The following is a 27,248-nucleotide window of genomic DNA, read 5'->3' as shown; positions in this document are numbered from 1 at the left end:
TTCACTTGATCTCAGACAAGCAGTCTAAAGATTTCAGAGGATAGGAGTCACCTTTGTTTGGCTCCCTGCTACATCCTAAATTGCCAGCATGGTTTAGAGCAGCCTGGCTAATAAGCATCTGTGCTAGGAATGTAGGAATGTGTGAATAAAGAGAACTACTGAATCTGAGTACCAGCACCTAGTCACTAGAAAGGCAAGATCTAGGTCAAGGATGACAATGGAAAGAAACAAAACAATAAAAACCTATGCAAAGGTCTTTCTGAGATAGGAGAAATTTTTAAACCATCAACCTTGTCATATAAAGAAAAATCACACAATTTATTTCACACTAGTAAAAACAGCAGTATTTTATCTCTACTACGGATAACACTTTTATGCTCTCCTTCACTGAAAATCACATAGGTCTTGATTCAAGTAGGCTGGTCAAAGGCTGAAGATGAGATCCAGAGTCACACTAAGACCAGCTGGTCCAGATGTTGGAAGTGATGCCTCAGCCTAATGAAAGTTCTGGACACTAACCTGCCGGTCATGCCCACTGAAGCCACAAAGGAATCAGCATATTAAGGACCATAAAAAGACATGGAAACTACCCAACCATCCCTTAACAACGGGGTTATGGAAAGACCCCAAACAGCCACACAAATCTGTTCAGTTATTATCTGTTAACTATTTTCTCCCTCCTGGCAATGGTTTTATCAATTTTAGGTACCAGTAATTGTAGGAAATTCAGCAACATGGGGTAAAGCAAAGTTTGAGATTTGGTTCAGTGGGCAACGGAATGGCTTCAGAACAAGAAGTACCACCATGCCTTGATGATCCTCAAAATTCCTTGTTCATTACATACTCTCGGCACCACTTAAGCGTCAATACCCATTTCTCTGTAAACTAAATTCAGGGTCAGAGTCAAGTTACTTCAGGTCATCTGTGCATAAAACATATGCAAAGTTAGCCCAGAGTTGGCTGGGTTCAGGCCCCGCCAGAGATAGGAAGATTTGTTGAGATGACATCCAAAAGAGTTTCTCTTGTAAAAGGCCCCCACATCAATTTCACCATATTCATGTACACAAGTGTCCCTAGTAGCCAGTCAAGTGTCAAATGTTATTCTGCTCCAGGAACACCTCCTAACAATGCCTGCTGCTGAGAATACACAGACACACACTCTGGAAAGCAAGACCTTTCTTTCTATTGGTATTAAAGGTAGCTCTGTTGGCCAAAGGGAAAAACACTGCACCCATAATAATTTCCTACTACACAAAATGCTCATTTTGTTTAAAATGTTACTATTCATTGGATCTTATCATGTCAGCTATTTAGGATGAATAATAATTCTCCAGGATTTTTCTGGAAATACAGTCCAAAAACTACCTGCATCAGAATTATCCCGACTGCTTATTTAAAATGCAGCTTCCTGGGTGTCACCTTCGACCTACTGAAGACTAGGCTCTGGACACAGAGACTGAAATCTACAGGGCTTTTGTTTTGTTTTGTTTTGTTTAAGATTTTATTTATTCATTTGAGAGAGCACAAGCAGAGGGAGCGGTAGAGGGAGAAGAAAGCTCCCCACTGAGCAGGGAGCCCAATGCAGGGCTTGATCCCAAGACCCTGGGATCATGACCTGAGCAGAAGGCAGCCGCTTAACCGGCTGAGCTACTCAGGTGCCCAGAGAGCTACAGTTTAAAGAAGAGAGAGCATTAGTGATGTTTCAAGATTACAGAGCCGTGAGTATAAAAACCACCACTCTAGCACCTCACTCTAGCACCACTCTAGCACCTCACTCACTCATTTTCTCTTTTTGCCTTGGCCTGGACATTTTTAGAACTGAGAGCGAGGCCATGTCAACAGTGGGACAGAAAGAGTGGAGGCTTATACTCGCTGCATATTTGTTTTCTGTCTGTTTCATCTGTGCAAAGATTGTCTGAAACGCCTGCACTAAGTTCTGTTTCCCCGCTCCAATCACAGGCACTGATGGGCTTTGCATAAATGCCTGCTCTCCCGGCACATAATTACACTGGGGAATGCTGACAGTGCCCTCCACGGTGGGACACGGAAGAGTTTGCAAATTCTTACAAATAGTGGTATAATATGTCTTTCCTTCCCTTCCCCAGTATGCCAAATATAAAAACAAGCTTATTTAAAGGATCAAGAGAGAGAGTTTCCTGAGGGACATATTTGTATAGCATCATAAGAAAAGCAGCCCAATCAAGTTACTGTGGACTTTAGCAGTACCCTTCCAGAAGAATCTCCAAAAACTCACATCACTGGTTTGTCAATACCTCTTTCCTCCTTCCCAAAAAGAAACCATTACCCTCATCTCTATTGGAAGGACGCTGAGAGGACCCAGACAGAGGGGTTATGAAACGCACCCACTCTATTCAGCCCTTGACGTGGTGCTAAAGGAACTGTGTGTTTTTCCATCTCCCCTGCTAAAGTGTGACTCTTGAGGGTGGTAATCTTGGTTCTCATCTTTAGTCTCCAAGCCTGGTACCCAGTTGGTTCTCAGCAGTGATGGCAGGAGGAAGGAATGGGGGAGGGCATTCTCATTTCTGAAATAAATACTTCATAAATCATCACTCCATCCAGAAACTCCATGGCACCTTTATTTTTAAACAGCAGTGGAAACTGTAGGAGCTCTATAGCCCAGGACACTGGACCACAGAGGGACGGAGAAGTTCAAGGGTTGCAGACCCTAGAAGAGGAAGGCCTTTCTGAAAGGGGGAGGCAAAGCAGGGGGATGGATACTTTCCCACCAGAGAAGGCTGCTAAAGCTGGCAGAGATGGGGGGAAGAAAAGAATAGGCCATCCTTCCGCGTACTTGGTCCATCTGCATACCTCATTTGTCCCAGGCGACTCATGCCCCTGCCCCCAAAATAGGAGCTGAGGTGAAAATGGGCAAAGTGAGTTTTTTAAATAAACTAGGAGAGAGCTTGCTGTTTAACAGAATTCCAGAGCAAACACATCTAATGGAGACACATCAGAGTCCTTCCCACTCATCACAAGACCTTGGGACTTGCTCTTCCCACTTGCTGCCTGGAACACAAGCACATTTTCTCACCTGGCTCGCTCCTGTCATCTGCCACCTGTTAGCTCCAGTGGCTTCCCCAGGGAGGGCTTCCCTGACCAAACGTGTTCACTAGTGCCTTTCCCTCCCCTTCACCTAGTCTCTAAGCATCTATACCTCTACCTTGTAGCACTTCTGTCTATTGTACCTACGTGATTATCGTTTTTATTTTATTTACCTATTTGACAGACAGAGATCACAAGCAGGCAGAGAGGCAGGCAGAAAGAGAGGAAAGGAAGTAGGCTCCCCGCCAAGCAGAGAGCCCGATTTGGGGCTCGATCCCAGGACGCTGGGATTATGACCTGAGACGAAAGCAGAGGCTTTAACCTACTGAGCTACCCAGGTGCCCCTGTACCTATGTGATTATCTTTTGACTGTTTATCTGTTTGCTAGATAGTAAACCCCTGGAGGGCACAAACCTCCTCTGTCTTCTTCACTAAGCACCCAGCAAAGGCCTGGTGCAGAGCTGGCATTTGGAGAACGATTTTGCACCAACAAACCATCATGGCCCACAGTAGTGATTTTTGACTGCTTGGGTTTTCCTAAATCGCAGCTAACCTGCTCTGCCTTTAGTAAATTATAGCTCCCCTGAGAGCCTGTCGTGATCTCTGTCTGATTGAGATCAGAGAGAGAGGCCTGAGTAGAAAAGGAAGAAAGGCCTGGCCAACCATACCAGTATATTCCTGTTGGTTTTGAGGCCAAACCAGGAGTTTGGGGACTCCCGAACTCCAACAAGCAACATTTGCTAGACCCTGGAGGAACTTCCTCAAGGACAGTAATGCAGAACCCCACCCACCCTAAAGCCAGCCTGGATCTATCTGTCTGTAGGACGAGATGAGTTTTATACCTTTTGAGACGGGCTGGACATCAGAGCTTAACATTCAAAGTGATTCTGATTAGGGCTGAGCTGGCAAAACAGGGCTCCCTGGGGAGCCCTTCACATAACTCAGATTTCAGGCACAGCTGGGCACAAAACCCTCTCATACCCATCATGATGAGTTGCCAGTTTCAGGAGGTCCAGTGATGATGGGAAATACATGGCAAAGTCTTCTGTGCCAGAAGCTGAAACTGGAAATTAGCAGAGAACAGATCATATGGAACCTCTCACAGCCTTCCAGACTGGCAAGGAATGCAGACAGGCTAAATGATAATGGGCGAAATCTCCCCAACATTTCTTGAAGACATGAGACAGTAAACAACACCTGGAGCTGTGTGCCAACATTTCCCTCACAGGGCAGAAGACAAGTGACCCTCAGAAAGCAAATCAGAGGAGCCGGTATACCCGCCACCCAAAGATCATGAGCATCTTATTTTGCTCTTTGTGTCACGATCTCAGCCTCCCCCAAACCCAACAAGTAGATATGATCCCTCGATTTTATATAGATGAGGAAAGTGACACTCTGGCCAAAGACCCAAGCTTATACTTGGCAAGACCGCAAGGTGAACTCAGGTCAAAGAGCGAGCTCTTCCCTACAACAGGACTCAGTTTCAAAGAGCTGTGTCCCACTCGTGCAGGGGTTGCGTTTCTTTTTCAGTTCCCCCTGACTCTCAACAGCACTCCATCTGTTGGTACCCATAATCACTACCAGCTACTAAAAGAATGAGACACATGTCCAAAGCTAGCATGACTTACTGGAGCCCGCCCTCTAAAAAAACAACTTGTCCCCATCCTGGAGATGTGGAAAGTCCTGATCCCGAATCACTCATTCACTCATTCATTCATTCATTCATTCACTGAGCAGCTTTCTGTGCTGAGCTTAACGGTAAAGGTCTGGGAATACCAAATTCTATACCACAGGGTATCCTGAAAAGGGTTATAAAGTTGTAAAGCCCAAGCTTAAAGATAGAGATTAGAAACCCCCAAAAATGTATGATGTAGAATCATGCCTACCTACCCAAAACTACCAAAACTAAAAGCACATGTCTGCAATTCTCCTATAAGCTTTCTTTCCCAGGGATACAGCAAGAGGTGTGCTTAGGAAAAAACGTGAGTCAACACAATGCTTACTGACCACCTACAACACAATGCTTACTGACCACCTACTACACTTATTGTGCCAAGCACAATAAGACTTGGGCTCTGACGTCTGGAGGCATCCAGTGATTTTAAAAGCTAAAATATAAATATATACAACTAAAATTGAGGAATAATACATTAAGTGTTATAGGAGCTGTTGTTAACATAAAAAAAAAAAAAATAGCCTCCACCTTTTCAGCCTTTATTAACCATACACTTTGCTAAGAGCTTCCCAGGCATTAGCCAGTTTATTCTCCATAGCAGCCCCGTAAGGCTGGTTAACATACTGGATAACCCTGTCCCCTTAAGGAGCTACCACTCCACCCTCCTTTGCACCATGGGATTCAATGAAGCCCCACCACCACTTTAGCCCCACATCCATCCCAGGCCTGGACAATTAGCATATTCTACCCAACTGTCCAGAATTGTTGACTGGGGATGGGTATATAAAACGGCTAAATCTGACAAGTCTCAATTCTGGGAATTTTGTTGGCACTGCTGAGATATAAAAACTTTATGATGATATAAATTTGTACTTGCCATGAGCTACCACATGGAATTAATGAGCCTGAGAATAAAACCAACATAGGGGGAAAGAGAGCCCAAAGACTGGGGGGTGTGGGAGGGGAGAAGAATGAGCACAGACACCCAAGTCCTACGGGTAAGCTGAGTGTCTGGATCCAACCTGACCTAAAGGCATAGCTTATCAGTAGTATCTTCAGTTACAAAGGAGGTTTTCTTCTCCCCTGAAGCCAGCCTGAACTGGATTTCAGTTACTTGAAATCTAGAGTTCTCACCAATAAGAGGGTTACTATCCCCACTTAACGAACGGAAAGTCAAGGATTCAGAGAGGACAAGTAATCTGACTACCTTGGGTTTAATTAACCAAGGTTTGGGAGGCCGCACGATTGGAAGCCTTGAGTCAGCCTGCTCAAATGACAGGGGCATTATTTTTTCCCTCCACGAGGGCCAAGGTGGAGACAGGCAAGTCACCTCCCAATGCTCCTTTTTCTGCACGGCGGGTTCATTTCTTGTTTACCTTTACAGTGAGTGGGCAGTCCTCTGAGGACCTAGGTTTACCCAAGGGTCTATTAAATTCTTCATTCTGGGCACTGTCTTCTTTCTTAGAAGTACACAAAAACGGTGCATTTTAAAAGTAATGGCATCTTATATTAGATGAAATAGAGTAAGAAGATACTTGTTACCTTGATACTGTTTAATCCCTTAGGGAAATTTATTTTGTTTGTAGTTACCTCATCTGGGGAGAGGAGATCCATCTGCGGTGTGCCTGGGTCTGAGGAATTTCCTGAGGAACATCTACAGTCACCTCACCAGAAAAAAAGTAAAAAGTGTCATCCTCAAAGTGTTCAAGTTTAGATACTGAGTGTGTTTGGTCTGAAACACACTATATTAGGTAAATAAGATATGATCAATTATAAAATATTTTATTACTAACATTACTGTCTCTCTCCAAGCAAGATAAAAGAGTTGAGCTCATAATTACGTCCTACTCCTCTAGGGGAGTAACGGGCCCCATGATCCATTTGGGACACTTCTTGCTTTGGGAAATAATTTCATCAGTCTACAGGAAAGGAGTATCTTCTCAGCAATCCAGTTCAGCAGAAGCAGTACAGGGCAGCACTGGGGGAGGACCGGGAGAGGCAGGGAACTCAGCCCAGAAAGGTCGACTGAGGCAGGAAGCTCTCCCACCCTCGCCAGGCAAGAACTAGGTTTTCTCTGGCAAGGACAAACTGAAGGTAAAGACGGAAAACACGAGAATGGTCTCAGGCCTACAGACTCCCAAACGGTCCCTTTACAATGATTCCTTTGAAATAATTATTTCTACCAGTGGTCATTTAGTATAGGGGATTTAAGACAGCAGGTTCATTAAAGAGAATCAGGATCACAAACTCATTTAAGTCTCCTTGAACCTGTTTAATCAAAATGATTTTCTGCTACTCTCTATTACAAGCCGAGTTTCTGTGGTGACAGATTAATGACTGATACACTAAGCCATACCACCTCTCTTGTCACCAACTCCACTGACAGAGCCAGCCACTATTCTATCAATAAGCCCCATTTGCCCTTGAAACTCATGACAGCTGAGATGTTAAGATCAAAGGAGCAGATCAGACACTCACTGACTCCCCAGTTCTGCTACAGAGACCACCAAATCCCCCAGAGTATGCACCAAGAGGAGAAAGAATGCAGGCTGGTCCTTATGGTCTCATTAGAATTACAAACTCAGGTCACTCCAGACTAAGATAAATGCCAGCCAAGACAACATTTCTGATTCTTCAGGCCTGCTCAAGGTAATTATCCTGGAGTTAAATGTCAAGTCTAGTTTCATGTGTGCATAAGAAAGAAAATGTCATGTTTGGTGTAAGCAACAATATTATTTTAATCACATCAGAAGCTCATTATTAGCAGAAGATAAGCCCTGATGTGACCCCTACAGTAAGCCGTATCTACCTGGCTTCTGTTCCAGTTTGCCTCAAACTAAGATTCTTCACTGATGGCCCTCAGACAGGAAGTACGAAAGACTTATAACATGATAACAAAGAAGCCTCACACCCTAAATCCACTCCACTCTTGACTGACTGCAAAACACAGCAAGAATCTGGAATCAGACTGCCTGGGTCCAGTCCAGGCTCTTCCACAGCCCAGCTGTGTAACTTGGGGCAACAGCCTCAACCTCCCAGTTGAAGTCGATAACGGTCGATAATAGTACTTCTCCCCTAGGATGGTTATGAATTTTAAATGAGGTAATATATGTAAAGGGCCTTAAACAATGTGGTTGGTTAACATCAGGTATTACCTACTTCGGCAATATTTTCATTTTTTAATTTCAACCAGAATGTATGACTGTTATAAGAAAAAACTTCTCAAAAAAAAAAATTAAAAAGTAAGATAGAAATGCATGAAAACCTTCAAGTATTTCCTCCAGTAGACAAGAGGTTACTGAGAAAAGAAATCACATTATTTATCTTGTGCATGCTTACAGCCCACGCTGCCTAGCACATACTAGCCAGTCAGATAGGTGTGGGAATGAATGTGCAAATAAATGTAAAAATGAACAGAGGAAAATTTCCTTAGAGGAATGACTATGAAAAGCAAAATCACACTGAGGAAAAATCTAGAGAATGACTATAGCCTCTTGACCCCTCTATCTCAAACCACAGAGAAGTTAAATGTATAACCGTAGAAAACTGGAAATTATTGTACAACTTAATACAAACACCTGCCTTCTTCGTCTTCTCCTGTGCAATACTGTATTTGTGCAAAAATCCCAGTCTCTATCTGACTAAACCATCCAATAGCTCATCTTGATAAAAGAATGATGACCAAACAGACCACTAATTACATTTAGGAGCAAACATCTCCCAACATCTCAACATTGTTCTGTTTCTCCTGGATCCCTCATTCCAGCAACAAGCCATGGAGTAGTTCTGAAAGTTTTGTTTCTGTCAAGGAGACAGTGATTAAGTGTGTACCTAGAGCAACAGGATCACCTCAAAGTGCTACGTAGTGGCTCTAGGTCATCGCTGGCAATGCCACAGGACACTCAATGCAGGAGAGCAGGGAGCACACAGCCAACCCATCATTTCCATTTCCAAGTAAGCCCAATAACCATCACCAAAGCATATGATCAACATTCTAAAAGGAGACTTTAGGACCTCATTTTCAGTTTCACAAGACCAAAAATCACTTCTCAATCTTTCTTCCCCAAGTGCCTGGGTAGTTCGTTTGGTTGAGCAGCCAACTTTTGATTTCAACTCAGGTAATAATCTTGAGGTCGTGAGATCAAGCCTTGCATCGGGCTCGGTGCTCAGTGGGAGTCTGCTTGGGATTCTCTCTCTCCCTCTGCCTCTCCTCTCTCTCTTTCCTTCTCTCTCTCTCTCTCTCTCTCTCTCAGAAAAACAAATAAGCCTTTAAAAGAGAAAAATTTAACAAATTTAAAACAAATCTCTCTCCCTGGAGGCAACAAGCTTTTTTTCACAATGACTTTCAAATATTGACAAGCATCATAACAGTAATCTCAGGACACACTCTCTGTAAGTTATCAGAGGCCTCAACAAAACAACTAAAACACTAGCAGAGAAGCAAGCTTTGTCAGCCTTAAGCAAGAACTGGCTTAGTGCAAACAATCAGGCTGGCTGGGCAACTGCCCCATTTGCTGGGTCTTCATCCACTGTCTACTGAACATCCAGTCTGTAGAGCAACCAACCTTTGTGGCCTGGTCCCAGAGAACAGAGGCTTTGTGGTTACTCCGAGTAAATGACCCAATGAAGATGCTTTAAGGTGGAGCCAAGGAGTGTCTAGTTTGAGTTTCACAACTTTGAAGAGGTTACTAGCCACAGCTGGTATCACAAGACCCCATGAAGCATATAAAATGGTTGATGATAAAACCTGTCTGGGACTTTCTCAACATTTTGAGATGTTTTTAAATGGTATGCTGGATAAAATGATCATTTTAAAAGAATATATACTCATAAAAATCTTAACATCTAAAATTCTCCAGAAACAACAAAAAATTCTCCAGAAACAAAATGATTTCAAGAATGCTTTGAACACAGAAGCATTTCTCTTATTAAGTTTCAGACATTTCTACAATAGTTAAGGCAGTCTTTCCTAAATATCGTAAGAATTTCCTAGAATGTTCGTTTAAAACAGAGTTTTCCAGCAGTCATTTTGGAAGTAGGGAATCAGGCTTTCCAGGAGAGGAGTCTGTGTGCTAGAATTTAACAAACACCCCAGGTGAGCTTCCTGATTCATCAGGTTCGGGACAACACTGAACCAAGGATAAAAAAATGTCACCATTTGCAAGCAAGATGAGAAATAGAGAAAGCTCAACTTACAAAAAGTTAAAGCTTAATGGGAAATAAGAATAATGCCATACTTATGATACACCAAGAGTAGAAACTTTTGAGCACACACAAAAGCACAGTAAACCTTTCCACACCGTGAAGGCCAGCGAGCACAGGTGTTTTCAATCTGACCCAGGTGCCAATCTAACCAAGGCATTAACAAAGGTGTGCCTTCTCCTCTACATCCGGCCCAATTCTTCCACCTCTAGCTGAAGTAAGCAACTGCCTTGTCCCACCACTCTATCCAAAATGGAATGATAAAATACATTTTAAAATGCAAAATTATTTCTACCCTGTTGAGTCCGCGAATGAAGCCTTCTTTGGGGGGCGCCTTTGGGGCAGTTCAGCATCTTTTTCAGCCTAAGGCAAAAAAAGTCATCACAGGACTCTTCCGAAAGGAACAGAAAGGGGATGCAAGATGGTTAACAGAGCAGGTCAGGAACAGTGAGAGGTGTGTCAGGCATCTCGTGGTTGGGGAAAGCAAAGAGGAAGTCTGCTGCCTAAGCCAAGCTCAAAATTATTGTGAAAGTTCATTGAAAGTGTTTGAAAGCACATTTCAAAGAGAAGCAGCCCACAGTCAACTAAAGAGGGGAGGAAGAGGAACAGAGAGAGGAGGGAGAAGCCCTCACTGGAGACTGTGGGCACACCTGCTCCTCAGGGATGAGACCCGGAGAGATGCTCTTTACAAGTACAAGCAAATATCTGGATTCACTGGACTTCCTCAGACTTTTCCCCTGCAAAGGTGTGAGGCTACCAGAAATAGGGCTAGACAAATCCAGGAAAGGGAGGGAGATCCCCGCACATCTCTCACCTAAAAGAGCCTGGTGACAAGAACAGGGACTCCTGGGGCAGATCTCTCTGAAGGGCAGGAAACCATCATGTTAAGTGTCATACAAGTTCTCTCCCAGTCCCCTCCAAGAGCGAGGCCCCAGCTACCTGGGAGAGCCTCTAGAAGAGCTGTCAGCAGCCCCCATAGCACCTGGGGCAGGGGGAAGGGGGTTGCCATCTGCTGGAAACACTGTGCCACTGTTTCTTGTCCTGCATCCTCTGGGACATACCTGTGGAGCAGCAGCCAGCCTTGGGGACAGAAACAGGCAGCAGATGTGCCTGCCGGGGCTCCCCCAGAGGGCAGGAGACCAACCCCATGAACAGTCGATCTACTCCCTTTCCCCTAAGACACCGAGGGTCAAAACCACCACACCTCCCCCACACTAGTACTGTCAACATTGGATGAGGCCCATGGCCACGACCCTCCAAAGCTCCTAGAACACCTGTCTCTAACACATCAGCTGAGCTCAGCCCCAAGCCTAACATCTGTAGCATGGAATCTTCTGGCACAGCCTAGAGTCTGTCTAAATCACTGCTGCCCCAGGAAGGTTCTCTAGGGCCCTCGGTAAAGTCAACCATGAACATGACGGGGACTGAGAGCCTGAGGAAGCCTCTCTCTGTTCAAATTCTGTTAGTCAGTCTCCTCCCCGAGTCCTATGATAACACACACCTGGACCACAGGTCGCAGGCAAAGAACATCAAGCCTTCGAAGTTGTCTTTAAAGTTCGTCTCCCGCAAGAGGCAGCCTCGGAACCCCGACCAACGAACTGCGATGAGCAGGTCTGCATCAATGCCCGCTCCACCCCGCCCCAGAGGCCCCCGGTCTCTGAGAGGCTCCCCGGCCCCCGCAGGGCCCGGCAGCAGCAGCGGTACTCACGTCTCGAAAGCGGTTCCAGTACTTGTCCCGGTCGTACTGGGAGACGGTGCTCAGCCACTGGTCATTGTCTAGGAAATTGCCGTTGTTGGGGCCCGCGCCGCCCGCCAGCGCGTCCAGGTGCCGGCTCTCCACCTGGAGGAAGCACCACGCCGCGGCCGCCGCCGCCAGCACGGCGATCGCTGGCATCTGCGGGCAGGGGACACGCCGGGGCGTGAGGCGGGAGGGCAGGGCCAGGCGAGCCCCTCGCGCTGCACCCGGCTCTCGGCGCCTCGGCGACCCGCCCGGGCTGTAGGGACTGGGGCTCTCACTGCGGGGAAACGGTCATCCCCCGCACACCCGGGGCGCCTGTCGCGGATCTAGAGACCCGGGGACCCTTCTCACGAATGGGGGGCTTAGTTTCAAATGAAGAGGCTGCGTCACAAATTAGGGGCTGCTACCAAACTACAGAGGACCCCTGTCGCCTATTCTCCGGGTGCCCCACAGACCGCTACTCTCAGATCGGGGTTTTCAGCACCCCTCCCTAAAAACCGGGAGCCCGGGATCCGCAAGCCGCACTCCCACAGACGGTGCCTAGAGCTCCGGGGTAGGGAGCGGGGAGAACCGGGCTCGGAGCAGCAGCCCAGGCTCCGGCTGAACCGCGCGCGGGGTGCGGGGAGGATGTACTCGCGGCGGGGGTGGGTGTCCCCCTCGCCCGCCCTGCCGCCTCGGCACGAGGGGCGCGCGGAGATACCCCCAGGCCCTGACCCTGCCAACCTCCCGGTGGTCGCGGGGAGGTCCCAACTACCCCAAGTTGGGGCGCGGGGTTCCGCGGGGCACGTACCGTGGGGGCCGGCCCGGGTGCCCGCGTCCGAGTTGCTCGAGCTCGCGTGGCGCGGTCGCGGAGGAGGCTGATCTGCCGGCTCGCTCTCCTACGCTCCTGCCACCCGCCGCCGCGCGTCCGGCAGCTTTGTGAGCCCGCAGCGCTCTGGCTCCGCTCGCTCTCCGGCTCGCTCGGGCGCGGCGACCGCGGGCGGAGGAGCCCGAGCGCACGAGCCGAGGCCTCTGGCGACCCCTGGCGGCCGCGCGCTGCCGTGCCGCCCGCCCGACAGCCGCGCAGCCCCTGGGCCGGGAGCCTGGGACATGGTTATCCATAGCTCAAGGCCAGGCTGAAACCAGTTTTCAGGCTCAGGCTGCTGACGGCGGGCGGAGACGAGTGAGGATACAAGGCCGAGAAGCCAGCCAGCGTATAGACATTCTCAAAAGGAAGGTCGTCCCGGCCACCCAGGTCAGACTCACCTAGGTCGGGGGGAGGAGAGGCCTTCTTATAAATGCAGATTCCTCCAGACCTGCTGAATCAGCATTCCTTAGGAAGGCACCCCGTCCCCTTCCCCCTCCTCCCCTCCCCCTCCTCCCCTCCCCCTTCCTCCCAGATGAGTGAATTTCTGCCCTGGCCTTTCCTGGTCGTGTGCCCATTTGCTTCTCTACACTTCCATGCCCCATGACTCTGCCCACATCTGTCAGTGCCTTAAAACAGTCCGTCTGACCTCCATTTCTATAATGTCTACGCCCTTCTTTCCCCACGGTGGACCTGTGCGTATCTTTTCGTGTTCTTCTGCAGAGAAACCCATGTCTGCTTCTGTTCCCATCCCTTGAGAACTGGCCCTGGCACCAGCCTGTTGGATTTTCCTCGAGGACAGGAAGGAGAAAGAGGAAAACTAGATCAGGCTTGGAGGGAAGGAAGGAGTGGGGCTGAACCTGACCTCCCCCTCCCCCACCATCTGGTTTCCAGGGCCTGGTCAAATAGGGCTGGAAAGGAATTAATGCAGTGCCCTGTGTGCATACAGGTGACACTCACCTGCTACCTTTCTCTTGTACAACCACACCCCATTCCTCAGACATCTGAGTGATACCTTCTCCTCTCTTCTGTCAACACAAACACACTTAAAACCATTTGTGGTGCTTTCGTGATGAAAACCAAACTCTGAGTGAAGCCCCCAGACCCTGCACATCTGTCCCTGCTCTGGCTGCCTCTGGTGCTACACTTTCATCCTTCCCTGACTTGGATAGGTTGGTCTTGGTGCAGACCCTAGTGGAAATAGGCTCCCCCCGCCGCACGGGGTGCTCACTCCTGCCTGGGCCACGGTCCACACTCAGGCCAACACTGGCTTCATTAATTCACCTCTGTAGCCTATACATCCTGACATCTTCTGAGTAACGCTTGCTAAGACTCTTAGCCAAGACTTGCTAAGTGAGGCCCTCCTTGAGAACACATTTGTCCAGTTGTCAGCTCACTGCCCTTAAAATCCCTTATCCACGTCTGTGCTCCCCACCTGGCTGTAACAAGGGGAGGACAGAGGCCATGTTTGGCTCATTCTTCTCTGCCCCCACTCCTCAGAGCCATGCTCCTGACACACAGCAAGACTCAGAAAATAAGTGATGAAGGAGTGAATGAATGAATGAATGAATGGCACCCAGCTGTGGTCAGGGACCACACTCGGCCAACATTCCCCAACCTGCATGGTGTGGTCAATTACAGGTCATGCCGCAACAAATTTGATTCCATGTCATTTCAAGTGTGGAAATTGGATTGTGATGCTTCCTAAAAAGTAGCAGATGCTTATCCCAACATTGCTCTGGCTGATTTACGTTCCTAGAAGCATTCATCAGAGGGAGAAAAAGGAGTGGAGGCACAGCTATGTATTGGGGGCCCCATGGCATCCGCGGTTTATTTTATTATGGAAAGATGTTCGGTATTTCAGGATCCTGTCCTGGCTGCATCAGAGTCGGAGAGAGGTTTAGAAATGATGGAGAGAGCGTTTCTTAGTTCTCAGAGAAACCCAACCAAACAGCCACTTCGCCATTTCTCTGCCCAATTTGACAGCAAAACTTCTCCAAAGAGTTGTCCCCAAATGTCATTCTGCCTCCTCAGCTCCAGTTCTTACTTTTTTTCCCGCCCACTCTCATGTGCTTTTCATCCTCACTGACTAACTGAAGTGACTTGTCACCATCCGCAACCTCCTCCAAGTCATCACACTGAGTGGGAGACCTCAGTCCTCCCCTTCTTGGCCTCCGAGAGGTTCCTAGAGGCTCCTGTGGCATCAGCCCAGCTGGCTCTGCCACTCCCTGCTGGGCACGCCCACCGGTCATTTTCAGGGCTCAGGCCTGGGCCCTCTACTCTGTCTACACTGTGTCCCTGGGTGTCCCCATCCAGTCCTGCCCTGAGATTCGGCAGTTGCATTTCCAGCCCCAAAGTGTCTGGTGACTTCCAGCTGTACATCCAATTTTGTACTTGACATCTCTTCCAATGCCCTATGAGTATGTCAGACTGGACTGGATGAAACCAGGAGTCTAGATTTCCCTCTGTGAACCTGTGCTCTGAGAGCTCCCTACTACAGTAAATATAATTCCATATACATGACTGTGAAGGCCAGAAACCTGGGAGAAATCTTCTGTCCTTTATTTGTCCTTGCTCCTCACCTCCTCTCAAGTGAGCTGACCTGTTCTACTGCCCACCACCCCTCCAGCCCATCCACTTTGCTCCACCCACATGGCACCCCAGGCGTCCGCAGCCACTGCTGCTTACCTGGAGGACCACACTGGCTTCTCCCTTAGTCTTCCCCGATTCTCTGCTTTCCCCTCCAATCCATTATCCATGCAGGATAATCGCTTCCTAACAGAAATCATTCCCTTGGAAAAACTATTCAATGGTTCATCATGACATGAAAACAAAACCCCAAACTCTTTCCCAGGACTGAGGAAGGCCTCTACCACCTGACCCCTCTCCTCCCTCCCAGTCCCTGGATTCTCGCAGTACTCCTTGCCATGGTCTTGCACACAATGCAAGCATGCTTTCACCCCAGGTACTCAGCACTGGCCAGGCGCTTGGCCTGGGATGCACTCTCCCTGCACTTCCCAGCTCAACTCCGTGTCACACCCCCTCAGGGAGAACTTCCCTGACCACCGCATCTAAAAACAGGCCCTCCCCAGCCCAGCGCATCACCACTCTCTAGGCCTTGCACCTGGTTGTCCCGTAAAAGTATTTGGTTCCTTTGTCTCTTTTCCAGTCCGAAGGTTAATTCCAGAAGGACATACATAGCATCTTTTTTACTCCTGTATCCCCCAGGCTTATCTCAGAGCCTGGCAGTCAATGTACACTCAATAAATACTTATCCATGAATGAATGAATGTATGACTGAATGAAGCACATTCCATCGCCCTTCATGCATTCCAAAGTTTGGAAACTGTCTAGAGGCGTTTCCTTTGGTAGCCCTTAAATCCTTCGTTCTACCGATCCAAGCTCTGCCTTTCTGGCAGGGCCTGTCCCCCATTTAATCAGAGGGCATCTGCTCTTGGCCCATCTCCAAGTGCACAACTGGAACCTTCCCGGGAACCACCCACTGGGGTGGGCAGGGCAGCCAGAGCACCACGGGCAGGTGTGGGGGCGCTGAATCTGGCCGGAGCCGAGAAAGGACGTAACCTTGGAACAGGGGCAAGGAGGCTGGAAGCTGGAGACCTGCCATGAACACTGCCAGCTCTTGAGGGCAGAAATGTCAGATTTATTCGGCTGCGGGAAGTACTCGGGACCAAAATCAATACTGAGCCTTGGGGCTGTATTTCTGCTTTTCATTGGCTGACGCACGACTATAATAACTCCTTGTTTTAACATAGTTCTTCTTTCCAAAGTGCTCCACGTGTTTTATTTTCAGTTTAATGGAGCCTCAGACACGTGCTCCTGGAGAGTCTGAAGCAGACATAATCATCACCGTTCTATGCTGAGGAGAGGGGAGCAGAGAAAGGTTAGACGAATTGCTGAAGGTCACAGGAGGAAGGCAGGTCTCAGAGTGGGAAGTTCTAAGTGTAGCCCCCACTCCAGGGTGCTCGGCTGGCTGCAATGAGAACCACCCATTGGGCTCCATGGGATAAAAGAGGCGCCTGCGATACTCACCTTGTCATCAACCCAGATTAATGTTTAGCTGCAGCCTCCTATCTCGCTCCTATGTGGCATCTCGCCGCCACTTTGAATTCGGCGTGTCCAAATTGAAATGACTCAGCCTTGCCTCCTCGTTAAACCCGCTCTCCACCTGTGTGCCTACCTCAGGAAAACCAGCACCAACCCAAATGCCAGTGTCACTCCGACCCCCTTCTGAGCCCCCACTTTCAGCAAATCACCAATATGCCAAGTCCCCCTCGGCGGTATTTCTGGTTACACCCACTCTGCCCACTGCTACACCTCTAGAATCTACTCCCCCACCACCTTTCATCTGCACCGCATGGAGCCCCCGACAAGGGTCTTCGTCTCTCCGCTGGACATGTGTGATTCACTCTCTCTACGGGCACCAGAACAGCCCTCTCTCAGTGGAAACGTGACCACATCTCTCTCCTTTACTGGCCTGCCCATGCTGCCAGGATGAGGATCAAGCCCCTAACCGAGACTCCCTCTGCACCCTGCTAAGCCTGGACCCTGCCAGCCTCCTTGGTCCCACATAGCCCATTTCTCCTTTCCCTCTGATTTTCTGCCCCCCAATCCCCTCCACTTCAGGGCCTACAGCCTAGATGCTCCCCTTCTCCTAGCCAGCCCCTGCTCACCCTTCTGATTAATTATGGCTTCACACAAAGTCCTCAGAAAAGGCTCTCCTGACCCTAGCGTCCTCACTGCACTCTTCGCAGCTGTCAAATGTCCATCCCCCACCAGACCTTCAGGGCACAAGGGTCTGGCATATCTGTCTTGTTTGCTGTTGACCCCACTGTGCTTAAAAAAAGCATCTGGTACCCAGGAGGTACACAATAAATACTGAGTCAGTGAATGCTTATGGCTCAATGGATTTATTTCCTTCCCTTCTCAAAAGCAAAGGAGCCCCCAGGTTTCTGTCGGTGTCTTCACCCCCAAACCCTCCATCGATGGAAGCTGGGATCAATGAGGGATGACATGACCACTCCATTCCCAGGCTGGCTGCTGCTTTGAGGGTGAACAGATCGTGGCCCCAAAAAGAGGAAAAATGAAATAGGCACATTTCTTGGCACCACTGAAAAGAGTTCACCCAGCAGGACCTATAACTTTCATGAAGATGTCCATTTCTCCTATTGATTATATGTATCCAGCCGAGCCAGGCTCACTCCATCTCCCTGCAGCCCCCATGGCCATTCCCACCCCACACACATACTGTCTTGCTCTCTTTCCCACCATGCAGAGCCATTGTGCACGGGCAACCCAGCCTGGGAGAAACTGATTTTAAGCAAATGAATACCTCACAAAGAAATGAAAATAGCCCTCAGAAAAGACTAATGGCCAAGCAACTACCTGGGGACAAAGCAGAAGGAGCCAAAGTCCTGCCCACAGAGAAAAAAAAAATACTAGAAACATTTGCTGATGTACACCGGACATATCACAGATCCTACAATCCCATGTGTTATATAATGTTCACAACTTCCTATAAAGTACGCCCCATTTCCCAGATGGAGACACTGAGTCCCAGAGTTGTGTCACCACTCATCCAGGATCCCTCAGTGAGTAAACAGAAGAGCCAGGATTTGAACCAGGCACTACGTGATGTCGAAGGTTCCTTCTGACCCACCATAGCACTCAGCCTCACCACCACCATTTCCCTCTCTGCCCTCTGCATTTCCCTCATCTCCTACATGAAAACTCACACAAGTAAAAAGTCACCTTTTCATGTAAATGGGCTGTTCCTAATTCACTTATACACAATATCTGTTGTTCTCATAAAGTTTAGCGGCCGTTCCCTGAAGTGTATAGTCTAGTCAGCAAGATGTTAAAATGGGAAATCATGCTCATTATTAATGACTTGACTGTCTGCACTTCAGGAAGCACTGACAATGGGGGCTCCTTGAACATGGTGCCAAAGGGCTCAACGTGACTCAGGATCCACAAAGAGGATATAAGCTCACCAGCATGGAGTGTAAATTAGCATTTGGGCGCCAGGGTCCCATGTGTGGTCCTCATCCACATCTCTACATCAGAAAGTGATGGCTGCTTGCTTACAGCATGCCTGGTGAAACAGAGTAAGGTGCTGTCTTGACCCAGTTCTGTGGTCCTGCAGGGAGAATCTCATCAGGTGTCCAACGATTGCAGGTCAAAGACTTCCAAGGATGGATGCATCTGTGAAAAGTCACTGGGGATGGAGAGGCCACCTCAGAATCCTCATTTCATCATTAAACAATCAGCTATGGAGCAGAACCTTAGCGCCAGGCTAGAGGACCCTTGGGACACAACAGTTGAATGGGACAGTTACAGGCCTTGCCCTCATGGAGCTTATTCTCACAGGGAAGACCTCAATGCTGGTTTGCAGCCCTGGAGGCATGCTTGCTTGGGCCAGCTGGAGAGAATTCATCTCTGTTTGATTCCTCTATGCTTTTACAGGTCCCCCAAAATCTGACACCCTTCTGCCTAGAATATTTTCCCAACTCTTCAGTAGCTAAAACAATCCTTGGAGGTTGTAAGACCCCATCAGCTGTCAGATGCATCCCATTTCAGAGAAGTTAGAACAGCATTCATCAATAAAATAATGCAGTGCCCACATCAGAGGGTTATCAAGAGGACCTGCAGAGGTTAAATAACTTGCTCAGGATTATAAGGGATCTGATCCCAGGCACTGTGGCTAAGTCCCTCTCTACACTTAGAGATGGGACAGCCTCACTCATTTCCCCTTACACTATGCTCTGAGATGGGAAATAGGAAGATACCTCATCTCTGGACTGAATAACAAGCCCTTAGAGACTTGAAGATAATTATCTTTTCTCCTCCCAGAAAAGCCATCTAAGCTCCCTTTTTTTCTCATTAACTTTGTGTTCATTTAAAGATAAGAAAAGCACCCACATGTTGGCCTCGGCCTTAATACACAATACAAAGATTCATGGTGGGCTGGCAGGGACCTCCCTCCCTCTCAGGGTCTACATCGGAATTTTGCCTTTAGAAGTGCTTTTGCTTGGGGATCCTGCAGGTTCACCCCTTGCAGAGGTGGAGGCCAGGGCGTACGAAGTCAACAGAGAGCTTGGTGGTCCGCCAGAGAAAAAGGGCTGGGGAAAGGGGCCCCAGCTCAGCAAGGATCTCAAGACTGAGCACAAAAATGCAGTTCTTCATGGAGGGAGCTCTCCAAGAATCTTTCAAGCTGAAATGGAGATGAGAGAGCAAACATGGAGCTGGAGAAGCCACGCAGAGCCAAGTGGGCCTTAGAAACATAAAGAAATGAACCAGACTAGTCTGCTGTGTCCCCAGAGGAGTCTGAGCATTAACTGTCTTAATGGAACATGAACTAACTGGAAAAGATTTTTAAGACCATTCAGCAACTGGCTTGAACCAAAACCAAACTTCCCATAAATATTTCCTACCCAAACTCCCCAGATGGAATACAGATGGGTCAGCAAAGACCACCCCTCTAAAACTGAACGGGCTCAAGCCCCCAGGAATGAAAAGTGCTATGAAGGCATCATCTCAAGGCGAGACAGTGCCAGAAGGCCTTAGTGCATCAGTGGGATGACACAGACCTCCATCACTGTGGTAACTACACACAGCCTGGAAGCTCTAATGAACCCTGGTTCAAACATCATCTCAGCCTCCTACGAGCTCTGGACTCAAAGACTAACTGATTAATCCCTCTGGCCCCATTTGTTTGCCTGTAAAATGAAGAAAATAATGGTTTACCTTCTTTATAGGGCTGTGAGGAGGGTTAAGAGGGATGTAAAACTTGCCTAATGTCTATGCATGGGAAACACTATAAATATGATATGTCAGTGTCAGTGCTGTTCCTATAAGATGCTTTACAGCTTATCGTGTGATTTCTTATTAAAGTCTCACATATGCGGCTCACACAAGCAGGTGCATTCACCCCTTTAGAAACTGAGAAACACAGACTCAGAGTAAAAATTTTAATCACTTACACACTCCTCTCCAGTAGATTTTTCTTTAAAGTCAAAGTGTTGGGAAGAATTTGCCTGACTACACATAGATTCGCCTATAATTTACAGTTGCCTACAACTATGAAAGACATCCTTAGGCAATTTGCAAGTTAAATTTGTATCATTTCACTCAAGGCATGAAGCGAAAATGGAGTTATCAAGCCAAGGAGAACTGTAGGGGAGACAGCAGGGGTCCTGAGAAGCTCTCCCAAGATTTTCAGTGGGAGAAGACCAAATTTAGAAAGTTAGTGAGTGCCCAACAAAGGAATATTACACAGGTCATTAAAAGGATGGCTATGAAACCTATGAAGCAATATGGAGACACATGGTGTAATAAAAGCAAAAATCAAGTTGTAGAATTGGATGTCCAGAAGGATTTCAGCAGGAAAGAAGGTAGAAAAAACAAGTAAACACCCAGGCTAGCAGTGACTATGTTAAGGCAGAACTGTGGGCAGTGTTCTTCCCCTTCTTCCAAAGATATCTCAGTGTGGAAGTGTAGCATAAATAGTATATCCTGTAAGAGGAACATATACCCTAGACTTAGAGAGACCTGAGTTTGGATCTCAGCTCTGTCCCTCTACGATTGCCACAAGTTTTTCACTCCCTCTCTGCTTCTATTTCCTTATTTGTGATATGTAGGTAATGATAGCACATACCTATAAGGATCTGGGGATGATAATATAGGCAAACAGTGCTTTGAACCACACCTGCTCAATTAACTTTAAATGAGTGTTCATAAGCAAAAGGAGAACCTCACTCCTCACCCCTCTCTCCTCTTTAACATCAGGGGTTGGCCAAGAGTTTTGCTATGGTGTTGACTCTTGTCAGCCCTCATGTTCTAATGAAGGTAGTAGAAAGAGAATTAGATTGGTTGTGTGGTCCAATTTCTTTAAAATTTTTTTTAATTTATTTGTTTTTGACAGAGAGAGATCACAAGTAGGCAGAGAGGCAGGCACAGAGAGAGAAAGAGAGAGAGAGAGAGAAGGAAGCAGGCTCCCCACTGAGCAGAGAGCCTGATGTGGGGCCCGATCCCAGGACCCTGAGACCATGACCTGAGCTGAAGGCAGGGGCTTTAACCCACTGAGCCACCCAGGCACACCATGTGGTCCAATTTTTTTTAAAAGATTTTATTATTTATTTATTTATTTATTTGAGAGAGAGAGAGAGAGAGCCCAAGGAGGAGGAGGAACAGAAGGGGAGGGAAAAGAAGGGGAAATAACCTCAAGCACTCTTGGTGCTGAGCATGGAGCCCAACATGGGACTCTATCTCATGACCCATGACCTGAGCCAAAACCAAGAGTTGGATGCTTAACTGTTTACATCACCCAAGTGCTCCATGAGGCCCAATTAATGCCTATTTTCCTGCATGTCCCCAGGACTCCATTTCTGCTCTCCTAAAGTGAAGGAAGAGGGCTATAGTGCCTCTACTCCAGCATTCAACTCTGAGGAGGTGTGAGGTACCATTGACATTAACAATAGAAGTTTCCATATACTTTGAATCCATTAAAAAGAGACTTCAAACAAATCAGTGAAGCAAAGAATAAATCAATGAGAAAATGGGCAAAGGCTTTGAACCGACAATTCACCAAAGATAGAGAAATGGCCAAATTGTATGAGTCAACTGCGTAGTAACCAAAATAATGCACATTAAAAAAAGAACAACCTATCAAATTTGCAAAGATGTCTTTATTCATTATTTTCTGGTTGACAGATATGAGGAAAAGTCTTCTTTCCAAACTGTCTGTGGGCTCATAAACTATGAGGCACACCCTCCAGGGCACAATGCTCCTGGAGGCCGAGTTCCTGACACGTATTTTAAGAGTCACAAAGTGTTTGTGACCTTTGACCTTTCAACTTGACCCATAGTGTTTGTGACCTTTGACCTTTCAACTAGACCCATAGGAATTTAACCTAGTAAGATAACTAAGAGAACCTACAAAGATTTGTCAGCAACTCATACATGAAATTCAAGAAACAAAACAGATGAACATAGAGGAAGGGAATGAAAGATAAAATAAGATGAAAACAGAAAGGGAGGAAAACCATAAGAGATTCTTAACTTCAGTAAACAAACTGAGGGTCACTGGAAGGGAGGTGGAGGGGAAATGGGGTAACTGGGTGATGGGCATTAAGGAGGGCATGTGATGGAGTGAGCATTGGGTGTCATATGCAACTGATGAATCATTAAATTCTACCCCTGAAGCTAATAACACACTATATGTTAAATAAATTGAATTTAAATAAAAATTTTTAAAAAAAATAATATGTGACCATTAAATTAGGTTATTTGGAAATGTCAAACTGCCAGGAACATATGACATTAACCAAATAAAAATAACCTGTCAGTGTTATCTGAGGTCAGTTCCACAGAAGCAGTCTGAGGCAAGGATTCCTGAGAAAGTGATTATTGAGAGAGTGCTGTGAAGATAAGGGGAGCAAATCTGGAGAAGAATTTTAGCCTGGATCCATGGGAGCTTTGCAACAGGGTTGCACCCTCATGTTGGTGTCCTATGAGGGCCTGGTCTTTCATTTCCCCATGGCACTGACTGCTGACTAGCAGAGGTGTGAGGGATGAGGGTATATAACCAATTCAGACATCCCTGCCAAGGGTAAGTCTCCTGAAATGCAGATGAATGAAACTGGAACACTTTCTTACACCATACACAAAAATAAATTTGAAATGGATGAAGGACCTAGATGTAAGAGAGGGAGCCACCAAAATCCACGAAGAGAAAGCAGGCAGCAACCTCTTTGACCTCGGCCACAGCAACATCTTATGAGACATGTCTGCAGAGGCAAAGGAAACAAAAGCAAAAATGAACAACTGGGACCTCAACAAAATAAAAATCTTCTGCACAAGAAAGGAAACAATCAACAAAACTAAAAGGCAACCAGTGGAATGAGAGAAGATATTCGCAAATGACATAGTAGATAAAAGGTTAGTATCCAAAATCTATAAAGAACTAATCAAATTCAATACCCAAAAAATAAATAATCCAGTTAAGTAATGGGCAGAAGGCATGAATACACAATTTTCCAAAGAAGATATCCAGATAACTAACAGACACATAAAAAGATGCTCACCATCACTCATATCAGGGAAACACAAATCAAAAGCATGAGATACCACCTCACACTGAGCAGAATGGCTAAAATCAACAAGTCAGGATACAACAGATGTTGGCAAGGATGTAGAGAAAGGGGAACACTCTTACACTGTTGGTGGGAATGCAAGCTGGTGCAGCCACTCTGGCAAACAGTATGGAGGTTCCTCAAAAAGTTAAAAATAGAACTACCCTATGACCCAGCAACTACACTACTAGGTATTTATCCAAAGGATATATTGTGCTGATTAGAAGGGGTGCATGCACCCCAATGTTTATAGCAGCACTATCAACAATAATCAAATTATGGAAAATGTCCATTGACTGATGAATGGATAAAGATGATGATGTTGTATATATACAATACATACATTTTATATGTGTGTATATATATACATATATATATTTATATTTATATACTATATATATATGGCTCAATTGGCTAAGTATCCAACACTTGATTTCAGCTCAGGTTATGATCTCAGAGTCAAGAGATCAATTCCCCCATCAGGCTCCACACTGGGAGTGGAGCCTGCTTAAGATTCTCCCTCCCCATCTCCTTCTGACCTTCTCCCTGCAGGGCTCTCTCTCTTTAAAAAAAAAAAGATAAAAACAGAGAGGAATTCAAACCATAAGAGACTCCTAAATATAGAGAACAAACTGAGGGTTGCTGGAGGGGAGGTGGGTGGGGGGGTGGGCAAAACAGATGATGGGCATTGAGGAGGGCACTTGTTGGGATGAGCACTGGGTATTATATGTTAGTGATGAATCACTAATTTCTACTCCTGAGACCAATACTACACTGTGTGTTGACTAAGTTGAATTTATTTTTTTCGAATGACTGGGAAAAAAAGGTAAGTTTTTTTCCTTATACATTTATTATTTGGAATTCTACTATAAGGAAGAGCTATCCATGCTCACCATTAATTAATTAGGTAATTAATTAATTCTAGCAGTATGGACTCCTGGACATACTGCTGTCCACTGCTCCTCATGTTAAATTTGCTCCATTCACCCAACTTCTCCAGGATTCTTACAGGTTATAGTCTCTGGGAAATCACACAAGGGAAGGGTTACTTGGGTTTTGCTGCACTTGGTCTTGAAGTTATGACTGATTATTGTCCTTCCCCTCCCTTTGTCTAGTCCTTCTGCTAACCTAGGTGACTCACCTGTTGGGGCAACCCAGACCCTCATCCATGAACAGTCTGAGCCCCAGATCACTGTACCTTTTCCAGGCTGTAACTGCTAGCATTGCCCATTTAAAGCTATGATTTAAATGTGCCATGGAAGTGCCAAGGGACCATAGGGGATCATGTGATGCAAAATGGGCATCTCCTTACCACCACCATGTACCAAAGTCCCACCTCCTCATGATGGTGAAGATCAATTGTTCCATTTTGTGTTGGTCTTCTGGTGTGAGGTGGGGAGCCCAAAGTGACAAGGGAGCACCCATACTTTAGTGGAACACCTACCATGTACTGAAGTGGAAGCATACCCATCTGGAACATAGGATCTCGACTTCAAGATAGGAAGTGTACAAATTCTCCAGATGGGTCAATGAGAGTGATGATGAACAAAGATGCTCCTTCTTACCATCCTTGATTCTCAGACCTGTGTGTCCTCTCTGCTAGGGACATGACACCATCGAATGGCATTTGGTTGAAGATGTATACTCAATCTAGAGACTGTTACCCCATCCTTGCCCGTGTCACCTCTAAATTAATACTTCAGCTACACCTTTAAGAGATTGTTCTGATCCTTAATAAGGCCAGCAGCTTCAGGATGGTGCTGTATCCAAAACGATCAGAGGATCCCATGGTTATGTACTCATTGCCATACCTCCTTTGCTATAAAATAGTTTCCTGATCCAAGGCAATGCTATGTGTTATTCCCTCTAAGTGTATCAAACACTGATTTGATCCTTACATCTGCTAGTGGTGCTGGCTGAGACAAGGCATGCTGGAAAGGCAAATCTGAAGGCAGATTATCTGTCAGTCCCAGTCAGAATGAAACGTTGCCCATTCCAAGTCGGAAGAGATCTGAAATACAAGGTTTGGCAATCGTTGCCTCTGGTAGGTCAACATTCAGCCCTCACAGTAGCTAAGCTGACTTAGCAGCAGCTAAACTTCCCTTAGGGAAAGGGAACCCATGTTATTGTAACTATGTATAGCCTTCATCTCTGTGACCAAGGCCACTACATTCATCCACCTGTTGTGCAAGAACTATAGATGTATGCACATGCATATATTAGCACACACATACACACACACACACACATTCCTAGCCCCAGCTACTACAAGAGTCTAGTACAACTATATCCTACTAGTAATGAGCATACCTAGTGCCCATGTCTTGGTTTCTAAATACTATTCTTTAATAAAAGTAACCAGGGCCCCTTGAGAAGTTATTGATTACTGGGCTACAGCAGGAAAAATAAGATGAGCTTGGCATATTTTGTAGTGCCAGAAAGTAAGTGTTCAAAAAGATGTGAGCTTATCAAAAGAACAGGATCCAAACTGGAGGAGCTCATAATAATGGCCAAAGCTGGAAAAATTTTGGAAACAGAATAAATAATTGCTGTATTGGATTTAAACCATAAAATAATAATATAGATGTCCAGGAGTCCATACTGCTAGAATTAATTAATTAGTTAATTAATTAATGGTGAGCATGGATAGCTCTTCCTTATAGTAGAATTCCAATTAATAAATGTATAAGGAAAGAGGGAAGTAGAAAATCAGTATCAGTCCAACACCGCGGTAATCATTGTTGCAGACAAGATCTACTGATGGATGGTAAAATGAATAGGTTGAAATTTGAAGAGAAAATAATTAGTCTCTAAGCATCTCCCTCAAGATATTTATTACAAAAGGAAAACAGGAACTTTACAGTGGAAACACCCAGTGGAAACCATTTAAGCAAGCGAAGAAAGACAACATCATCAGTAATGGACAATATATCAACACCATAATCTATGACCTTTTGATATGATGCACAAGAAGAAAATAACTAATTCCTTTGGTATTCTTTCAAAAAAAAATGCATAACCCCATTCCAAAGATGAGAACACATTAGTCAAACCCAAATTGAGGGACATTCTACAAAATAATTCATCAGTATTCTTCAGAAGTGTAAGATCGTGAAAAATAAGAAAAACTGAGGAACCGTTCAAAATTATAGGAGACTAAAGACAAATAACAAGCAAATGTGGGATTCTGGAGTAGAAAGAAGACAATGGTAGAAAACTGGTGAAATTCAAATTAAGTCTATAGTTGATTCATAGTATTTTACCAATGTTAGTTTCCTGGTTTTGTACTATGGTTCTGTATGATGTCATCATTAAGGTAGTAAGCTAGATAACAGATATAAGAAAGCTCTCTGTACTATTTTTGCAACCCTCCTATAAGTCTAAAATTAGTTCAAAGTGAAAAAATTAAAAAATAAACATCCAAAAAATAAAATCCAAAAAATAAACCAAGGGAAAAACGTATAGACCAAGATAATGCAAACTTTTTCTAGTGTTACCTAAGTCCAAGCAAAACAAGTAACTCAGGTAGAAAAATAAAAAAAAATCATATCTACTCCTTAAGCCAAAAGGAAACTC

General features: G+C 46.0%; 1 protein-coding gene across 2 annotated transcripts in view; it reads right to left on the bottom strand.

Annotated features, from left to right (window-relative positions):
- The window catches only part of SPOCK1 (SPARC (osteonectin), cwcv and kazal like domains proteoglycan 1), a 500,003-nt gene extending 487,359 nt beyond the window's left edge, over positions 1-12,644 (bottom strand). For both annotated transcript variants that reach the window (XM_045075472.1, XM_004744908.3), the window contains exons 1-2: positions 12,469-12,644; positions 11,649-11,834 (exon numbers count right to left, since the gene is read on the bottom strand). In XM_045075472.1, coding sequence (XP_044931407.1) covers positions 11,649-11,834 — 186 coding nt within the window. In that variant the 5' untranslated portion in view covers positions 12,469-12,644. The remainder of the gene's footprint in view (positions 1-11,648; positions 11,835-12,468) is intronic.
- Between the last annotated feature and the right edge of the window lie 14,604 nt (positions 12,645-27,248).

The sequence above is a fragment of the Mustela putorius genome, unplaced genomic scaffold (assembly GCF_011764305.1).
Source record: "Mustela putorius furo isolate JIRA1106 unplaced genomic scaffold, ASM1176430v1.1 tig00000145_pilon_pilon_pilon, whole genome shotgun sequence".
In the NCBI taxonomy this organism is placed as follows: domain Eukaryota; kingdom Metazoa; phylum Chordata; class Mammalia; order Carnivora; family Mustelidae; genus Mustela; species Mustela putorius.
Note: the sequence above shows the minus strand (reverse complement) of the source record. Positions and strands in the feature narration are given on the sequence as shown.